The 14,200-nt window shown below is 42.5% G+C and overlaps 1 protein-coding gene across 16 annotated transcripts in view; it reads right to left on the reverse strand.

The window, feature by feature from the left end:
* TRAK1 (trafficking kinesin protein 1) overlaps positions 1 to 14,200 on the reverse strand; it is a 253,289-nt gene that overhangs the window by 47,523 nt on the left and 191,566 nt on the right. For all 16 annotated transcript variants that reach the window (XM_077491560.1, XM_077491561.1, XM_077491559.1 and 13 more), the window contains 6 exons: positions 13,529 to 13,607; positions 12,387 to 12,517; positions 12,132 to 12,206; positions 11,705 to 11,842; positions 10,376 to 10,452; positions 8,338 to 8,583 (listed from right to left, as the gene is read on the reverse strand). In XM_077491560.1, coding sequence (XP_077347686.1) covers positions 8,338 to 8,583; positions 10,376 to 10,452; positions 11,705 to 11,842; positions 12,132 to 12,206; positions 12,387 to 12,517; positions 13,529 to 13,607 — 746 coding nt within the window. The remainder of the gene's footprint in view (positions 1 to 8,337; positions 8,584 to 10,375; positions 10,453 to 11,704; positions 11,843 to 12,131; positions 12,207 to 12,386; positions 12,518 to 13,528; positions 13,608 to 14,200) is intronic.

The raw sequence follows: 14,200 nt of genomic DNA on the forward strand, positions 1-14,200 counted from the left end.
AGCAAAAGAAAAACTGTTTTTAACTTGTAAACAAAAAATTTCAAAAAGAGGCCCAGTCCTTAAGTGGTTAAAAGAGAAGTATTTTTTTTTGCAAATCATACTTCCCTAGGTGGATGCTGCATCTGTCCCTCGGCGCCACTACACTGAGAAACGAGCCATCGAACACTGCTGATCGCTCAGTTCTCCCAGCTCCCCAAGCAGAGAGCTGCTGCCTGTCAGTCAGCAGCTCTTCGCTCAGCCCCCCGCACTCACTGGAGCGCTGATCTGTGGAGGGGGTGGGGAGCAGCCAACTCAGGCTCTCAGCGGCTAAAAATAGGATTTTTATTAACGCTTATCTGTAAAATACTTTTCTTTATCGTACATCATGGAACACAGAGCCTTAAGTAATTACTTAATGGGTTATAGGCTACCTTCAGGTGTTGACACTGGTAAACCCAATCAAGGAAGTTTACTCCCTATATAATCCCTCCTCCTTCCAGGAGCACATCAGTTTTTGTAGCAAAGCAATATACAGTACTTAATCCCAAAAGAGGGGCGGGACCTCTGTGTCCTATGATGTACTCCAAGAAAAAGAGTAAGCTGTAATAAAAATCCTATCTTCTTTATCGTACATCATGGGACACCGAGCCTTAAGTAATTACTTAATGGGACGTCCCATAGCAATGCTACTTGAGGGGATGGAGAAACAATCCGCAGGGTACCCACAGACTTGAGGATTTATACTGCTGCCTGCAGTACACTGTGCCTGAAGGTGATATCCTCATACCTCCTTACATCCACCTGATAAAATCTTGTGAATGTATGCACTGAAGACCAAGTTGCGGCCTTACAGATCTGAGCCATGGAGGCCTGGTGACTGCCCAAGAAGCACTAACTGACCTGGTAGAGTGCGCCTTAACTTGAAACGGGGGAATCTTACCCCTTAAATCATACGTTTGAATTATCACCTGTCAAATCCACTTAGCGACAGTGGATTTTGACGCTGCCTGTCCTTTCCTAGGACCCTCTGGCAGAATAAATAAGAAATCAGTCTTACGAACCTGAGCATTTAAATAATGTAGTGACTCTTCTTCCCTGGAACATGGTTTTGGAATAAACAATGGCAGGACAATATCTTGGTTCAGGTGAAAACTGAAACCACTTTTGATAATAAAAAAAAGTCTGGACGAGGGCATAACACCACTCTGTCTCCATGACAAATCAAATATGGCTCTTTACAAGAAAGAGCAGCCAATTCCGAAACCCTGCTTGCTGAGGATATAGCAACCAAGAATATCAACTTCCTTGTCAGAAGGACTAGGGCAATATGTTGTATTGGTTCAAATGGTTGTTTTTTGTAACACAGACAAAACTAAGTTCATGTCCCAAGGGTTCAAGGGAGGTGTGACGGGCGGAATAAGCCACGGCAACCCCTTGCATAAAACCCCAGACTACAGAATGAGTAGCAAGCGGTCTTTTGAAATAAGACGGATAAAGCTGAGTACTCAAGGCCAATTTAATTTCTACCCCTAATTGTAGAAAAGCAAGAATTCTGCCCATGATATATCTCTGAGGGTAACAACCCTTGGATCCACACCAGGAAGCATAAGCCCTCCAGACTCTATAGTTCTGGAAGTTGGCTTCCTTGCACTAATCAGGGTAGAGATAACTGACTCGGAAAGCCCACGTTTCTTCAGAATGTGGTTTTAATATGCAAGCCGTTAAATTTAGAGACCGTCAGGTAGGATGGAATATCGGTCCCTGTGAGAGTAGATCTGGCTGTAGTGGGAGGGACCATGGGTCCTCCACTGCCATCTTTACGATTTATGCATACCATGACCTTCTGGGCCATGCAAGTTGAGGCAGCAACTGAATAGGTGGGAATGCATAGATCAGTGAGAACTGATCCCATGGGGTAATCAATGCATGCGTTCCTCATACGAATGGATTCCTTGTTCTGGCCACAAAGTTGACTAACTTCACGTTGAACCTGGATGCCAGAAGATCCCCCATCTTTGGCAAACAGCCCGAAATATGTTGGGGCAAAGAGACCGTTCCACTGGGAATAACTGCTGGTGACTCAAGTAGTCCGCCTGCCAATTCTCTACTCCCGGAATGAAGACTGACGATAAGCATGGAACATTCCTTTCTGTCCAAGTTAGAATATGGCTCACCTCTCTTTGCGCCAAGAGACCTCCGATGCCCTCTTGGTGATTGATATAGGCCACAGATGTGGCATTGTCAGATTGAATCCTGACAGGCCAATCCCGTAACTTGAAATTCCAGGTCTTTAAAGCCAGACGTACTGTCCGAATCTCTAGAATATCGATGGACAAGGTTCTTTTCAGTTCTTGACCACTGTCCCTAAACAGTTGTCTCTTCCAGTACTGCTCCTCAGCTTGAAAGGTTGGCATCCGTCGTTACCACTTTCCAGATGACTGGTCTGAAGGATTTTCCTTTCAGCAGATTCTGGGTTAGTAACCATCAAGTGATGCTTTGGGACACTCTTGGGGTCAGCTGCTTTGTCGAGTCTAAAGCTTAAATTGTTTTGTTCCAAGCAGACAGGATACTGTTTTGCAACATTCTTAAATGAAACTGGGCATAGGGAACTGCTTTGAATGAAACCACCATGGTTCCTAGCAACTTCATGCAAAGGCGAATGGAGGGATCGCCATTTGACCTGACCATCCATACTAATTTTCTTATGGAGCTGATTTTTGCCTGAGGCAAGAACACACTTTCCTGGGCTGTGTCCATGATCAGACCCAAGTACTCCAGATTTTTTAACGGTATTAAGGAAGATTTCTCTAAGTTGAGAATCCCACCCAAACTTTTCAGACAGTTGGTTGTAGTGCGTACACTTGGCTCCAAACGAGCCACCGACTGATCGTCTAGGTACGCTACGAATGTTATGGTCTGTGCCCTTAACCTGGCTAGAGGTGGGTCCAGCACTTTGGTGAACACCCGGGGTACTGTAGCTAGCCCGAAGGGCAGGGCTACAAACTGGAAATGCTGCTGTTTTAACTCGAACCGCAGAAACCTTTGATGAACAGGTAATATAGGGACATGCAGATATGCATCCCTGATGTCAATTGATGTCATAAGTTCTCCTCCTAGAAGGATAGAAACTACTGACCTAATCGTCTCCATGTGAAAGGAGTGGATCTTCAGGAACGGATTTAGATTTCTTAGATCTAGAATGGGTCTGACGTCTCCATTTGGTTTTGGTATCATGAAAAGATTTGAATAAAGACCCCAGACCTTGCTCCTTTGTGGGGCTCTGTATGATCACCCTTTAAGATATTAATCAGTCTAGTGCTTGAAACAGAGATTGTGCTTTCTCTGGATCTTTGGGAACACTTGACCTCAGGAAGCAAGACAGTACCAGCGTTACCGTGGAGATGACCCATCTGTCCTGATCTTTTCAGACTTCTGAAAACTGCAAAAAGTCTTCCCTCCACCTTGGTGAGGGGGGTTGCCTCTACATAATGAGGCTTTAGGATTCTGGCTTGCAGGTTTCTGACCCCAGGACTTCTTTTGAGCCTGGGTCTGACTCTGAGATCTTCCTCTAGAGTGTGACGGCAGAGGCGTAGGGGAAAGAGTCCATTTAAATGAAGGACTTTCTTTTGACTACTTTTCCCACTAGAAAATGTATTGATATATATTATTGTATGTATTGATGTATTTGTCTATATATAAGTTTTCTCCAAATAGTCGCTCCCCATGAAAAGGGAGCCCAGTTAGGAGATCTTTACATGGTGCTTCAGCTGGCAAAATTTTTTAACCATGGGATTCTACGCATATGCACAAGCATAAGGGTAAGTCGGGACGCCTGATGAATATAATCTTTAGCAGCATCTATGTCAAAGCATAATGCTTTTGGTAGTTCAGCCACATCCTGAGCTTGTTGTGCAGGAAGCTCTCTAAGGGCCTGTTTAAATTGGTCCTTTAGGGATTGACAGATGCTTATTGCAGCAACTGCAGACTGAGTAATGGCACCTGCCATGGAAAAAGTAGATCTCAACAGGGATTCCAACTCCTTATCTGTTGGATCCTTTAAGCATCTGTGCATTGTGTACTGGACAAGTTAGGCCTTTATTCACATTGGAAATTGCAGCGTCAACTGCTGGTATTTTCCATCTTTTGGAGAATTTCTCCTCTGGGGATAGAGAATTGTAATTTTCTTAGGAGGCACAAAATGCTTATCCGGGTAACCCCATTCAGCAAAAATAAGCTGTTCTAGTAATGCATGTGCAGGAAACACATACAAAAGGTTGAGAGGGTTTCAAGGAACCCAAGGAAGAAACCAAACTTTCAGGAGACTCCGTTGGGGGTAGCATGAAAGTAGAAGAGCAATCTCCGTAAGAGATTGTATCAGCAATATCTCAGATTTGAGAGGCTAAAAACTGAGGGTAACACCTCATGGATCTAGCGCACTTCCTATCCATTTGAAGCCACTAGTCTTTCTTCCAGACCCTGCAAGGAGGAGAAAAGGGCACCTTCAGTCACGTATACAGGGGCTGAGATGTGAGCAGCAGTTGCACCATCAATTTGTTTCAAATGGCTCACCCTGGCTTGCCATAACTGGTAATTCATGCGAGGATGACAGCATGGAAATGCGACTCGGGATACTAGTGCCTGGGGGCGAAACCTTTACGTGGTGTCTTTTTTGGTAGGCAGAGGCCTAAGTACAAAAACAGAGGCACTTTACAAATTTCACTTAATTGCTGAAAATAGTCATGACATTTAAAGCCACTATAAAATTCTGCCTACTCCTGGGAAAAAAGGTGTCGTTCCTGTATCAGGAATGCCAGTTTGCAACCCTCACATGTCCCACAGCTTTTGTGTCCTTGTGTTGCTGGCTGCTTGTTTTCTCCTCGTCAGCCGAGGAAAGACTGTCACTGCTGTGTTGTATTTGTTTTTAGCCTGCCGTGTGTCCTCATGGACATTCACGGCATCGCACTTAGGCACTGCCCCCCTCCGAGAATTTTTCTTTGCCCCTTTTACTTACTAAAAGGTTCCCACACTAGTACCCATCCAGCAGCAGGCTCAAGGCTCAAACAAAAGTAAAATCAGCCACAGTTAAAACAATAAGTGGTATTGGCGGGGCCTCCGCAACCCCAACCCCCCGCGCGTGGTGGGGGGGCTAATGCACTGCTGTCCCCCTAACCCTCTGGTCCCATCAGGGAGAGGAAAACGCTTTTGCAGCTTTCTCTTACCTTGCAGAGTCTCCCCCCTACATGCTGCTGCAATCAGACACGGACTGAGCTTACAGTGAAGACAACAGAGTAAGGAATGTGCATAGACTCCCTCTAGTGGAGATTTAAGGCATGACAAAAATGTTTCCCTAATGGAAGAAATACATAGATATTTTTAATACTTAAGTTTCTTCCCCGAGCTTATCCTTGCCACAGGATTTGCTGAATTAACAAACAATCCAACCTTCACCCACCACGGCAGGCTGCGTAACAAACCTTCAGGGACTGGGTCCCTAAAAACGGGGACTAACTGCCCTAGACCTGTAAAGCACCCCATCAGGAAGTTTAGGTAATGTAGCAAGACCTAAGCCCTGGGTTCATGGGGCCCAGCCCTACAAAGAGAGGCATTACAGCAAAACATTGTGCTTCGGATACAAGACCCCAGGTACCATTCCTTTAGGCCTCAACAGATCTGGTCTATGGAGGCTATTTAAATCCAGCATGGATCCCTCCTGGGATCTTCACTCGTAAAAAACGGATTTGCTCCTGGAAGGAGGAGGGTTTACATAGTGAGTAAACTTGCTTTATTGGGTTTACCAGTGTCAGCACCTGAAGGTAGCCTATAACCCATTAAGTAATTACTTAAGGCTCTCTGTCCCATGATGTACGATAAAGAAACTGGGTATTTATTTAAATTATAGCCAAAGGTAGTACACACATTAAAAACATCTAAAAACGCAAAACAACAGAAGTCATGTGATCGGGACGATACGCAACAGATTAGACGGGCACCGGAAGTGACCTCAGGCCATGAGCTCACTGCTCTCGTTTGTTCTTTTGTGTTTTTAGATGTTTTTAATGTGACAACTACCTTTGGCTATAGTTTAAACAAATATCCAGTTTTACATACTTCACTAACTGGGTCCCCCCCCAGCTTTCTTTCTTTCTTTATGTCATTTATACACCTACTTGGGAGGATTTCTATTGCCACTGACTAGCATAGAGGCTATAAGAGAAGAACATCCACCAGGATATCATTTCTCATTGATGCTCCCGGAATAATATATATAAATATACATAAGGAACGCTAGGGGCCATTGACTGCAGGATCCCAGACTTATCCATCATCACAAATCATTCTTATGCTGTTACCTTACAGTGGTAAGATAAGCAGCGATTGCACATTGAGGTGTTTTGTACACGAGGATTTCCATCACTTATTCACAATAAGTTTAATTCTGTACAGAGTGTCACTTGGAGCACAGCACTATATATTTTGCACTTTACACATCGACTTGAAGATTTACCGTATATACTCGAGTATAGGCCGACCCGAATATAAGCCGAGGCCCCCAATTTACCCCCAAAAAAACTGGCAAACTTATTGACTCGTGTATAAGCCGAGGGTGAGACATGCCTGTCCATCCCTGTGTGTGTGTCCGTCCATCCCTGTGTGTCCGTCCATCCCTGTGTGTCCGTCCATCCCTGTGTGTCCGTCCATCCCTGTGTGTCCGTCCATCCATCCCTGTGTGTGTGTGTGTCCATCCATCCATCCATCCCTGTGTGTGTGTGTCTCCATCCATCCATCCATCCATCCCTGTGTGTGTGTCTCCATCCATCCATCCATCCATCCCTGTGTGTGTGTGTCTCCATCCATCCATCCATCCCTGTGTGTGTGTGTATCCATCCATCCCTGTGTGTGTGTGTGTGTCTCCATCCATCCATCCATCCGTGTGTGTGTGTCTCCATCCGTGTGTGTGTGTGTGTGTGTGTGTGTGTGTGTGTGTGTGTGTGTGTGTGTGTGTGTGTGTGTGTGTGTGTGTGTGTGTGTGTGTGTGTGTGTGTGTGTGTGTGTCCAGCCTACCTGTGTCCCGAGCCTTTGTCCCGAGCCTCCGTCCCGTGTCGTGCCTTGCCTTCGTCCCGTCCCGTCCCGTCCCGTGCCGTGCCTTGCCTTGCCTCCGTCCCGTGCCCTCTTCGTCGGCGGCCATTGTAAAATTCAAAAGCCGCTCCTCCTCCTTCGCCTGTGATAGGCGGAACACTGAATTTCCCAGCAGCCTGTGTTCCGCCTATCACGGACGTCGTATCATCCTCGTCCGTAGTACGAGGATGAGACGATGCCCGTGATAGGCGGAACACAGGCTGCTGGGAAATTCAGTGTTCCGCCTATCACAGGCGAAGGCGGAGCCGGAGGCGCGGCTTTTGAATCATAGAATGGCCGCTGTCTGTCTGCTCGACACGCTGATCGAGCGGGCAGACAGCGATGACTCGAGTATAAGCCGAGGGGGGCACTTTCAGCCTCAAAAAAGAGGCTGAAAATCTCGGCTTATACTCGAGTATATACGGTATATGCACTTTTGGACTCTATTCCTATACTCTGTTAGCGTTAGCACTTTTTAATGTTGGATTAGCTTGTATATTATATAATTTAATTTTTTTATATATTTTATTTGATTGTACACACCGTTACTGGATTTCGAGCACTGTGCACTGCCACTTTACATTATATACTATGGCTATTTGCACATTTGATCTTTAGTAGCAGTTTTTATATTTAATTGATACTTACTAGAGCGCAACACCATGTATTGATATTTATATATAAATTTATTTGGTACGGATTGACCAACCCGGTGTCTGCTGCAACTAGTGTTTTGTTGTTCTTATTAAGGTTGCACGGGAATATCTATTTCATTTATCGCTAGCGATAATCACTGTCTTGTCCTGGTGGGGACAGCTTCCCTCCCCAACCCAGAGAAGACAATGGTCAAGGCAGGAGGGATTACTGCATGAACACTGTCTGTGCAACCAGTGGTTGCAAGAAAGAATTTTGCTGCGTGTATGGCCAGACTAACAAAATGCAAAAGAAGCTTGAAGCAAGTCAAAAGCACGTCAGGAAAAGATAGTCTGCAGTTCAATTTTACCTGTCAAATATTTATACATAATCTCAGAAGAATCTTAAACTCTCAAACACAAGCTGCATTTATCAATCAACACAAGAGCAAAAAAAATCCTTGTTTTAAAAAATAAAAAAATAAATAAAAAAGAGATTATTAACCTTGTGTACAGCTTCTTTGTGAATTGAGCCTACATGGCGTGTTATAGAAAAAATTTAAGAGCTTGGCTGATCATTGAATACAGTATTTGCATGCACTCAACTAACCTGTTGTCAGTTGACTCCGCCGTTTCCAGGATAATGCTATTAGTTTTGTTATCAATAACTATGTTAGAGATATCCCCTCCATAAAGGCTGGAGCGTGGTGTGCTGACACAGCTTGACATTAGAGAGTTCATAGCAGATGATTGGTTAGAGCCCGGGATGTTCATTGGAGAAGGAGCCAGAGATCTCTGCTTTACTACCTGGTTCACGTTCTTCACCGTCTCAAACACACGCTTCTGATGATTGCCACTAGGAGAGAGAAGGATGGGTCTCATGCCAGTCATTTGTATTATTCATGATCACAATCATTTTCTGCACTCTAGTATTTTATAAGGTTTATTCACAAAGACAATATGGTAAGTGCAGTTATCCATACTATGAAAAGCTTCTCCGTTAAATTCTTGGATATCAGTAATATCAAATGTGATTGGCTACTATGTACTGCTGTACTTTAAATATCTGCATTGCTCTACACAATGCCTTATTTAAAGATTAGAGAGACTATATGAATGACATTTTTCAACCAATATAAAAGCAATAGAATAAAGCCTTAAAAAGTAAGGATACTTTTGAACAAGGTATACTTAAAATTTATCCTGACTTTAAACCCAAATCCACTGCCTAAGCTGCATACTTAAGAGTTCTTGCAACCACGGCCAACCGTAATGTTTACTTCCTACTGGACTGGAGATTCTTTCTACTGCCAGAACATGTGCAGTAGCTCCCACAGAGATCTATGAGACCATCCTTTCCTTCAGTAAGTAGGAATCCAAGGCTAAGGATGGAGGGTTAGCTAATGTCAGGGATAGGTGGGCAAACAGAGTAAGTATACTTTGAGCAAGTATACTCACACTTTATGCAATGAACCATAGCATAATGCATGCTTTTAAGGCTGAACTTAGGTATGGATTTTATTGCACAGTTACATTGGTTCAGCTTGGACCAATGTAAGGATGTATATTCCATATCTGTGGGATCCTTGTAGAAGCTGGAAGCCACTGTAGTAGTTGCTGCTACTACAGTGATCACTGCTGTCTTTCAGGTCTCATGAGACCCAGGGCTGTCCAAATCTCATTAACCAGCTTTTCACATCCATCTTGTCACTGAGTTTCAAGTTGGCAGAGACCATCATGGCTCCCTTGACTGTTAACATGTCATCTTGCGTTATATAACAGGACAATGCTTGTAGCTCCCTCAAATGCCAGGGCTCAATCAGTAGGCAAGAGGCTGCCATGCAGTCCCCTCCAAAAGCCTCTGTCCCATTTGGGTCTCCCACATGCATATTCCATATGTATGGAAGACACTGTAGTAGTTGCTGCTACTATAGTGATCACTGTCCCATTTCACAGAACACCTTACATTTCCCCAATGAATGCAAGGCATTTTGTGATTGGATGAGGAGGAGAGGGGGGGTGGTAACATCACCTTTTCCATCTCAACTAATCTGAAAATGGCTTTCATTCATTGGCACTGCAATCCTAAAAAAGGTTTCCCCCACACAGTGGCTAATCCCATAAACACAAACACAAAGGCTAATCCCATAAACCAAGTATTTTGGTAAAGTGTTAAAGTATTGATTTAAGCGTTTGCATTAGCTGAAAAAGTTAACTCATATAGTCATATACATGGTAGAGAGGTGGGGTTGTGACATCAGAATCTCCACCTCATCCAGTCTGAGTGTGTACTCCATTCATTGAACTAGGCAGCAATTAGAAAATACTGCCTAATTCCATGTATTTGTTTATGGATAAAATAACCAATTTATTCATCACAGCAAGATTTGAACGGAACCAATGTCTGGGTGGTACACACGATAATCTAAACCAATCTGCTGCACTGCCAAACAAAAAAATTTGAACATATTAAAAAGTTCTTGCCTTCTGCATACACCCAAGGTATTAAGTAGGAATGGACTTTGGATGGGCGTTGCACAAAATAATGCAATGCTCATAGCTAATCAATTCTTGCTTTTCAAATATGCATTGTTTCTGAGCAATACTGATGGTTATTTTATCCATCAGCAATGGAAAATGTGTCCTACTTCATTTCAGAGGCGTCCGGCTCATCTATCTGAAGCTCTTTCCTCATCGATCCCTCTATCTCAGCCGCTAAGGAGTCCTGAAATATAAGAAGAATGAGTCATTAGAAGCGTATTGGTTACCGTGACTAACACGTTATGCATAATACTTGCTGCTGACTGTATGATGATAACCACAGAGATGAAAGGGCAAACACTGGCCACAAGATAATAAACACTACCAAACTATAGTCATGAGGACTACAGCCAACACTTTCATATAAAAATGAACAATGCAAGATAAAAAAAAACTGGTGGCTACTGACTGTGATAGCAATGATTTACCATAGTATGGTGTTGAGTAAGAGTACAATGAGGTCAGTCAATATGGTAGGTCATGCCAGTTCTATGAAAAAAGCTTTTTAATTATCAAACATCCCATTCATTTGCAGATAGTAAGATCACACAAAGCAAAATAAATCAGTCTGTGACGATCAAAATATAACAAAGTACAACATGCATTCTAAAAGGCAAAGTATAATGTATTTTCAGAGGGAGAATATTGTTATTTCTTCTTTCCCCCATGGAGTCCCTAGGATCCTAGCTCTTGTCTAAGTTAAAGGAGAAGTATGGCCAAAGCTTATTTGGCTGTATGTCACCTGTGGTTCACAGTAATACACTTAGTTATGCACTCCTGTGAACCAGATTCAGCCAGCAGACAGCGGGCTAAAATCTGCATTGGCTGACATCACCAAGCTGGTCCAAGCTCTGCAGGGATTCTGACAAGAACATCGGGATCCACCCAGATGCCTGACCAGCAGCTGGCTCAGCCTCTCAGCATGCTGCTATAAGGCTGAACTAGCCGCTCTAACCCCCTCCAGTGAGCACTGGAGGGGCAGAGCACAGAGCAGTGACTGACAGTCACAGCTCTTTGTTCAGAGCGGACATGAGAATTGAGTTGTCTTTGATTGGTCGGTACTCGACGTAGAGGAAGCGAGGGACAGCTGCAGCATCGTACCGATACTGCAGCCACAGGTAAGTATGCATGTTTGTATAATAAGCCAGGTCCTGTCATTTAGCTGTCAAATCTCAGACCCTCAACTGGACACACAGGGTTCATTTGATAAACACAGACACTTACAGGCCGCACAAGATGCCTGCACTTCAGCATTTTTGTTGCCCTATGAATGTTTTAGACCTTATCAGATTTACTGCAACACATAGTACTTAAAAGCTAAATAGTTAAAGTCAGTACTCCATACAAGAAAATGATAGACACCAGCACAATCTAGTCTAGCGAGAAAGGCAAAGTAGGTAACAGCCAAAAAGGGGAAAAAAAAAAAAAGATCTTACCATAGGAAATACACCTATGTTATGATAACGTCGAGAAATGACATTTGGCATGGTTTTATTTCTAAGGTTCTTCAGCTCCTCCTGTGCCTCATGAAGCATTTCCATGCACTCTGCATACTTGTCCTCCAGCTCCCGCAGCTATATCCAATGAAATAAAGAACAAGAGTTAATTTAATTTGGTTACAATCAACTGTGAGTGAAAACACAATTTTGTGGGGGCATTTGTGTTTGCACTTTAATATTGTTGCGTTATTGCATATTTTTGCACTTTAAAATTTTGCCACCTTTACTATTTGGCACCTTATCTTGCAGTGGATGTCATTTAATATTTAGAGAGATTTTCTAATTACTGTGCTAGATCACTTTATATTTGCACTATAACAGCCATTTCCTGGGCTGTCTATGATCAGACACTATAACAACATACCTCTGCTGTAAGTTGCCGCTGAGCATCTTTCGCAGCGCCCAAGTGTTGTACCAGTTCCTCATTTTCCACTGCATACTGCAAGCAAGCAGACAAATATAATACACTCATGAACACACTGCAGGATTTTAAAATTAATACACAGTAAAAAATATTCAGCTTAATCCATTTGCTCTTAAAAATAAATTATACCATAGAACCCGTGCCCAATATTAGGTGTAGTAGAGGGTCAAGACTAGTCACTAGTATTACACTTACTGCTTTTGCTTTTTTCTGAATGTCAACGATCTGTGACAAAAGATGAGTGATCTCTTCCTGTTGTCGTGCTGCATCTTCCGTCTTCTTTGCCAACTCCTCGGATATGTTTGCAATCTGGATACTTGCATCCCCTAAAATTCAGTATTATGTAACTGTAAGATGAATTACATTCCAGAGATTTGCTTGTATTACTTGAAGTCCTCTAATGCTAATAAATTCAGTTATACAGCAGTAATATTGACTTATTACTAATCTGTTGAAAGTCACAAATTGGCAGCAAGCAGTTTTTCATAATAATATCTCTGGAATGACACCTAGCCATAGGGTAGAAAAAAGGAAAACACTAGTAGGGGTTTAGGTATTAGGTACATATTGTATGATGTAGAGTTTTAGAAGTAAAAGAGAATTGTAGTGGTCTTTCATAAGCTGTTCTTTATTATTATGGTAAAGAGTTAAAAATTATTTTTTGTATCACGGATTAATATATTGTATTTTCATTCCTTGGGCACCAATAAGCATGTTTTCAAACTTATGCCTATGTGCTTTGCTGGAAAAAATACTTATTTAAGCTCAGAGAAAATCTACACATATAACTGAATGAGATGGAGCAACGAGACAACATGAATGCAAGCGACTTCTGCTATGTCCTCCCTTTAGAAAACCTATCGTGCTGTGTGAATAGGTGCACTTTATATTAAATGCTTATTGGTGAACCAAAAACAGCAAAAGTTTAATGTTTAGAATGGATAGATCCACATGTGAATTAAAGAGGAAACAAACAAACAAAAAAAAAAAGTTGAAAGAGTTTATGGAAGCTTTGTTTGGCAGCTCATCTACTGGTAATCCGGTGCATCTTGTGGTAGAAGGATGTCCCAGTGAACCCATGGTAGTTTCCATGTAATTGCAAAGATGGCAGAGCAGGAGAATATTCTAAGTACCAGATCATAGAAACAAGTTTGTAAGGGCAAAAAAAAATCATTTCATCCTCCGCCTACCTTGTTACTCCCATTAAGTTGTAATTGTTGGTAGCTATACAAACTTTATTCAGTTTTGTCATTTGAAGTCAACACATCTAGCAAATTCAGCCATACTATTAAGCATATAAAGCATAGACATTGTTTGAAATTTTAAGGGAGACCTACTTAGCTCTTTTACGCAGTCATTAACAAGCTGCTGCTCTTTCTCTTCATATGTGATGGTCTCTGTTTGCAGGTGACATGCCTGAAAATATGACAATACATTAGACAGAGCTGTGCAATCCAAACATTTTTTAAATAATAATGTATCCAGTCTATTGGCATTGATAAAAAATGAGGCCAGCCTAAAATACTAATTCTTTAGAGATTTCCAGTAGTCTGGCATGTTTGTATGCTGCATGCTAAAAGTTACAGCTTACCTGTAAAATCCTTTTCTTTACCGTACATCATGGGACACAGCTACTGAAGTAATTACTTAATGGGTTATAGGCTACCTTCAGGTGTTGACACCAAAAACCCAAACAAGGAAGTTTACTCCCTATATAACCCCTCCTCCTTCCAGGAGCACATCAGTTTTGTAGCAAAGCAATATACTGAAACCTCAAAAAAGAGGGGCGGGACATCTGTGTCCCATGATGTACTCCAAGAAAAGGATTTTACAGGTAAGCTGTAATAAAAATCATATTTTCTTTATCGTACATCATGGGACATCCCATAGCAATGCAACTTGAGGGGTGGGAGAAAAAACCCACAGGGTACACCCAGACTTGAGGATCTATATTGCTGCTTGCAGCACACTGCGCCCGAAGACGATATCCTCATACCTCCTTGCATCCA

The sequence above is a fragment of the Lithobates pipiens genome, unplaced genomic scaffold (genome assembly GCF_037356315.1).
Source record: "Lithobates pipiens isolate NorthernLeopardFrog02 unplaced genomic scaffold, aLitPip1_a1.2 Scaffold_19, whole genome shotgun sequence".
NCBI classification, from domain to species: Eukaryota; Metazoa; Chordata; class Amphibia; order Anura; family Ranidae; genus Lithobates; species Lithobates pipiens.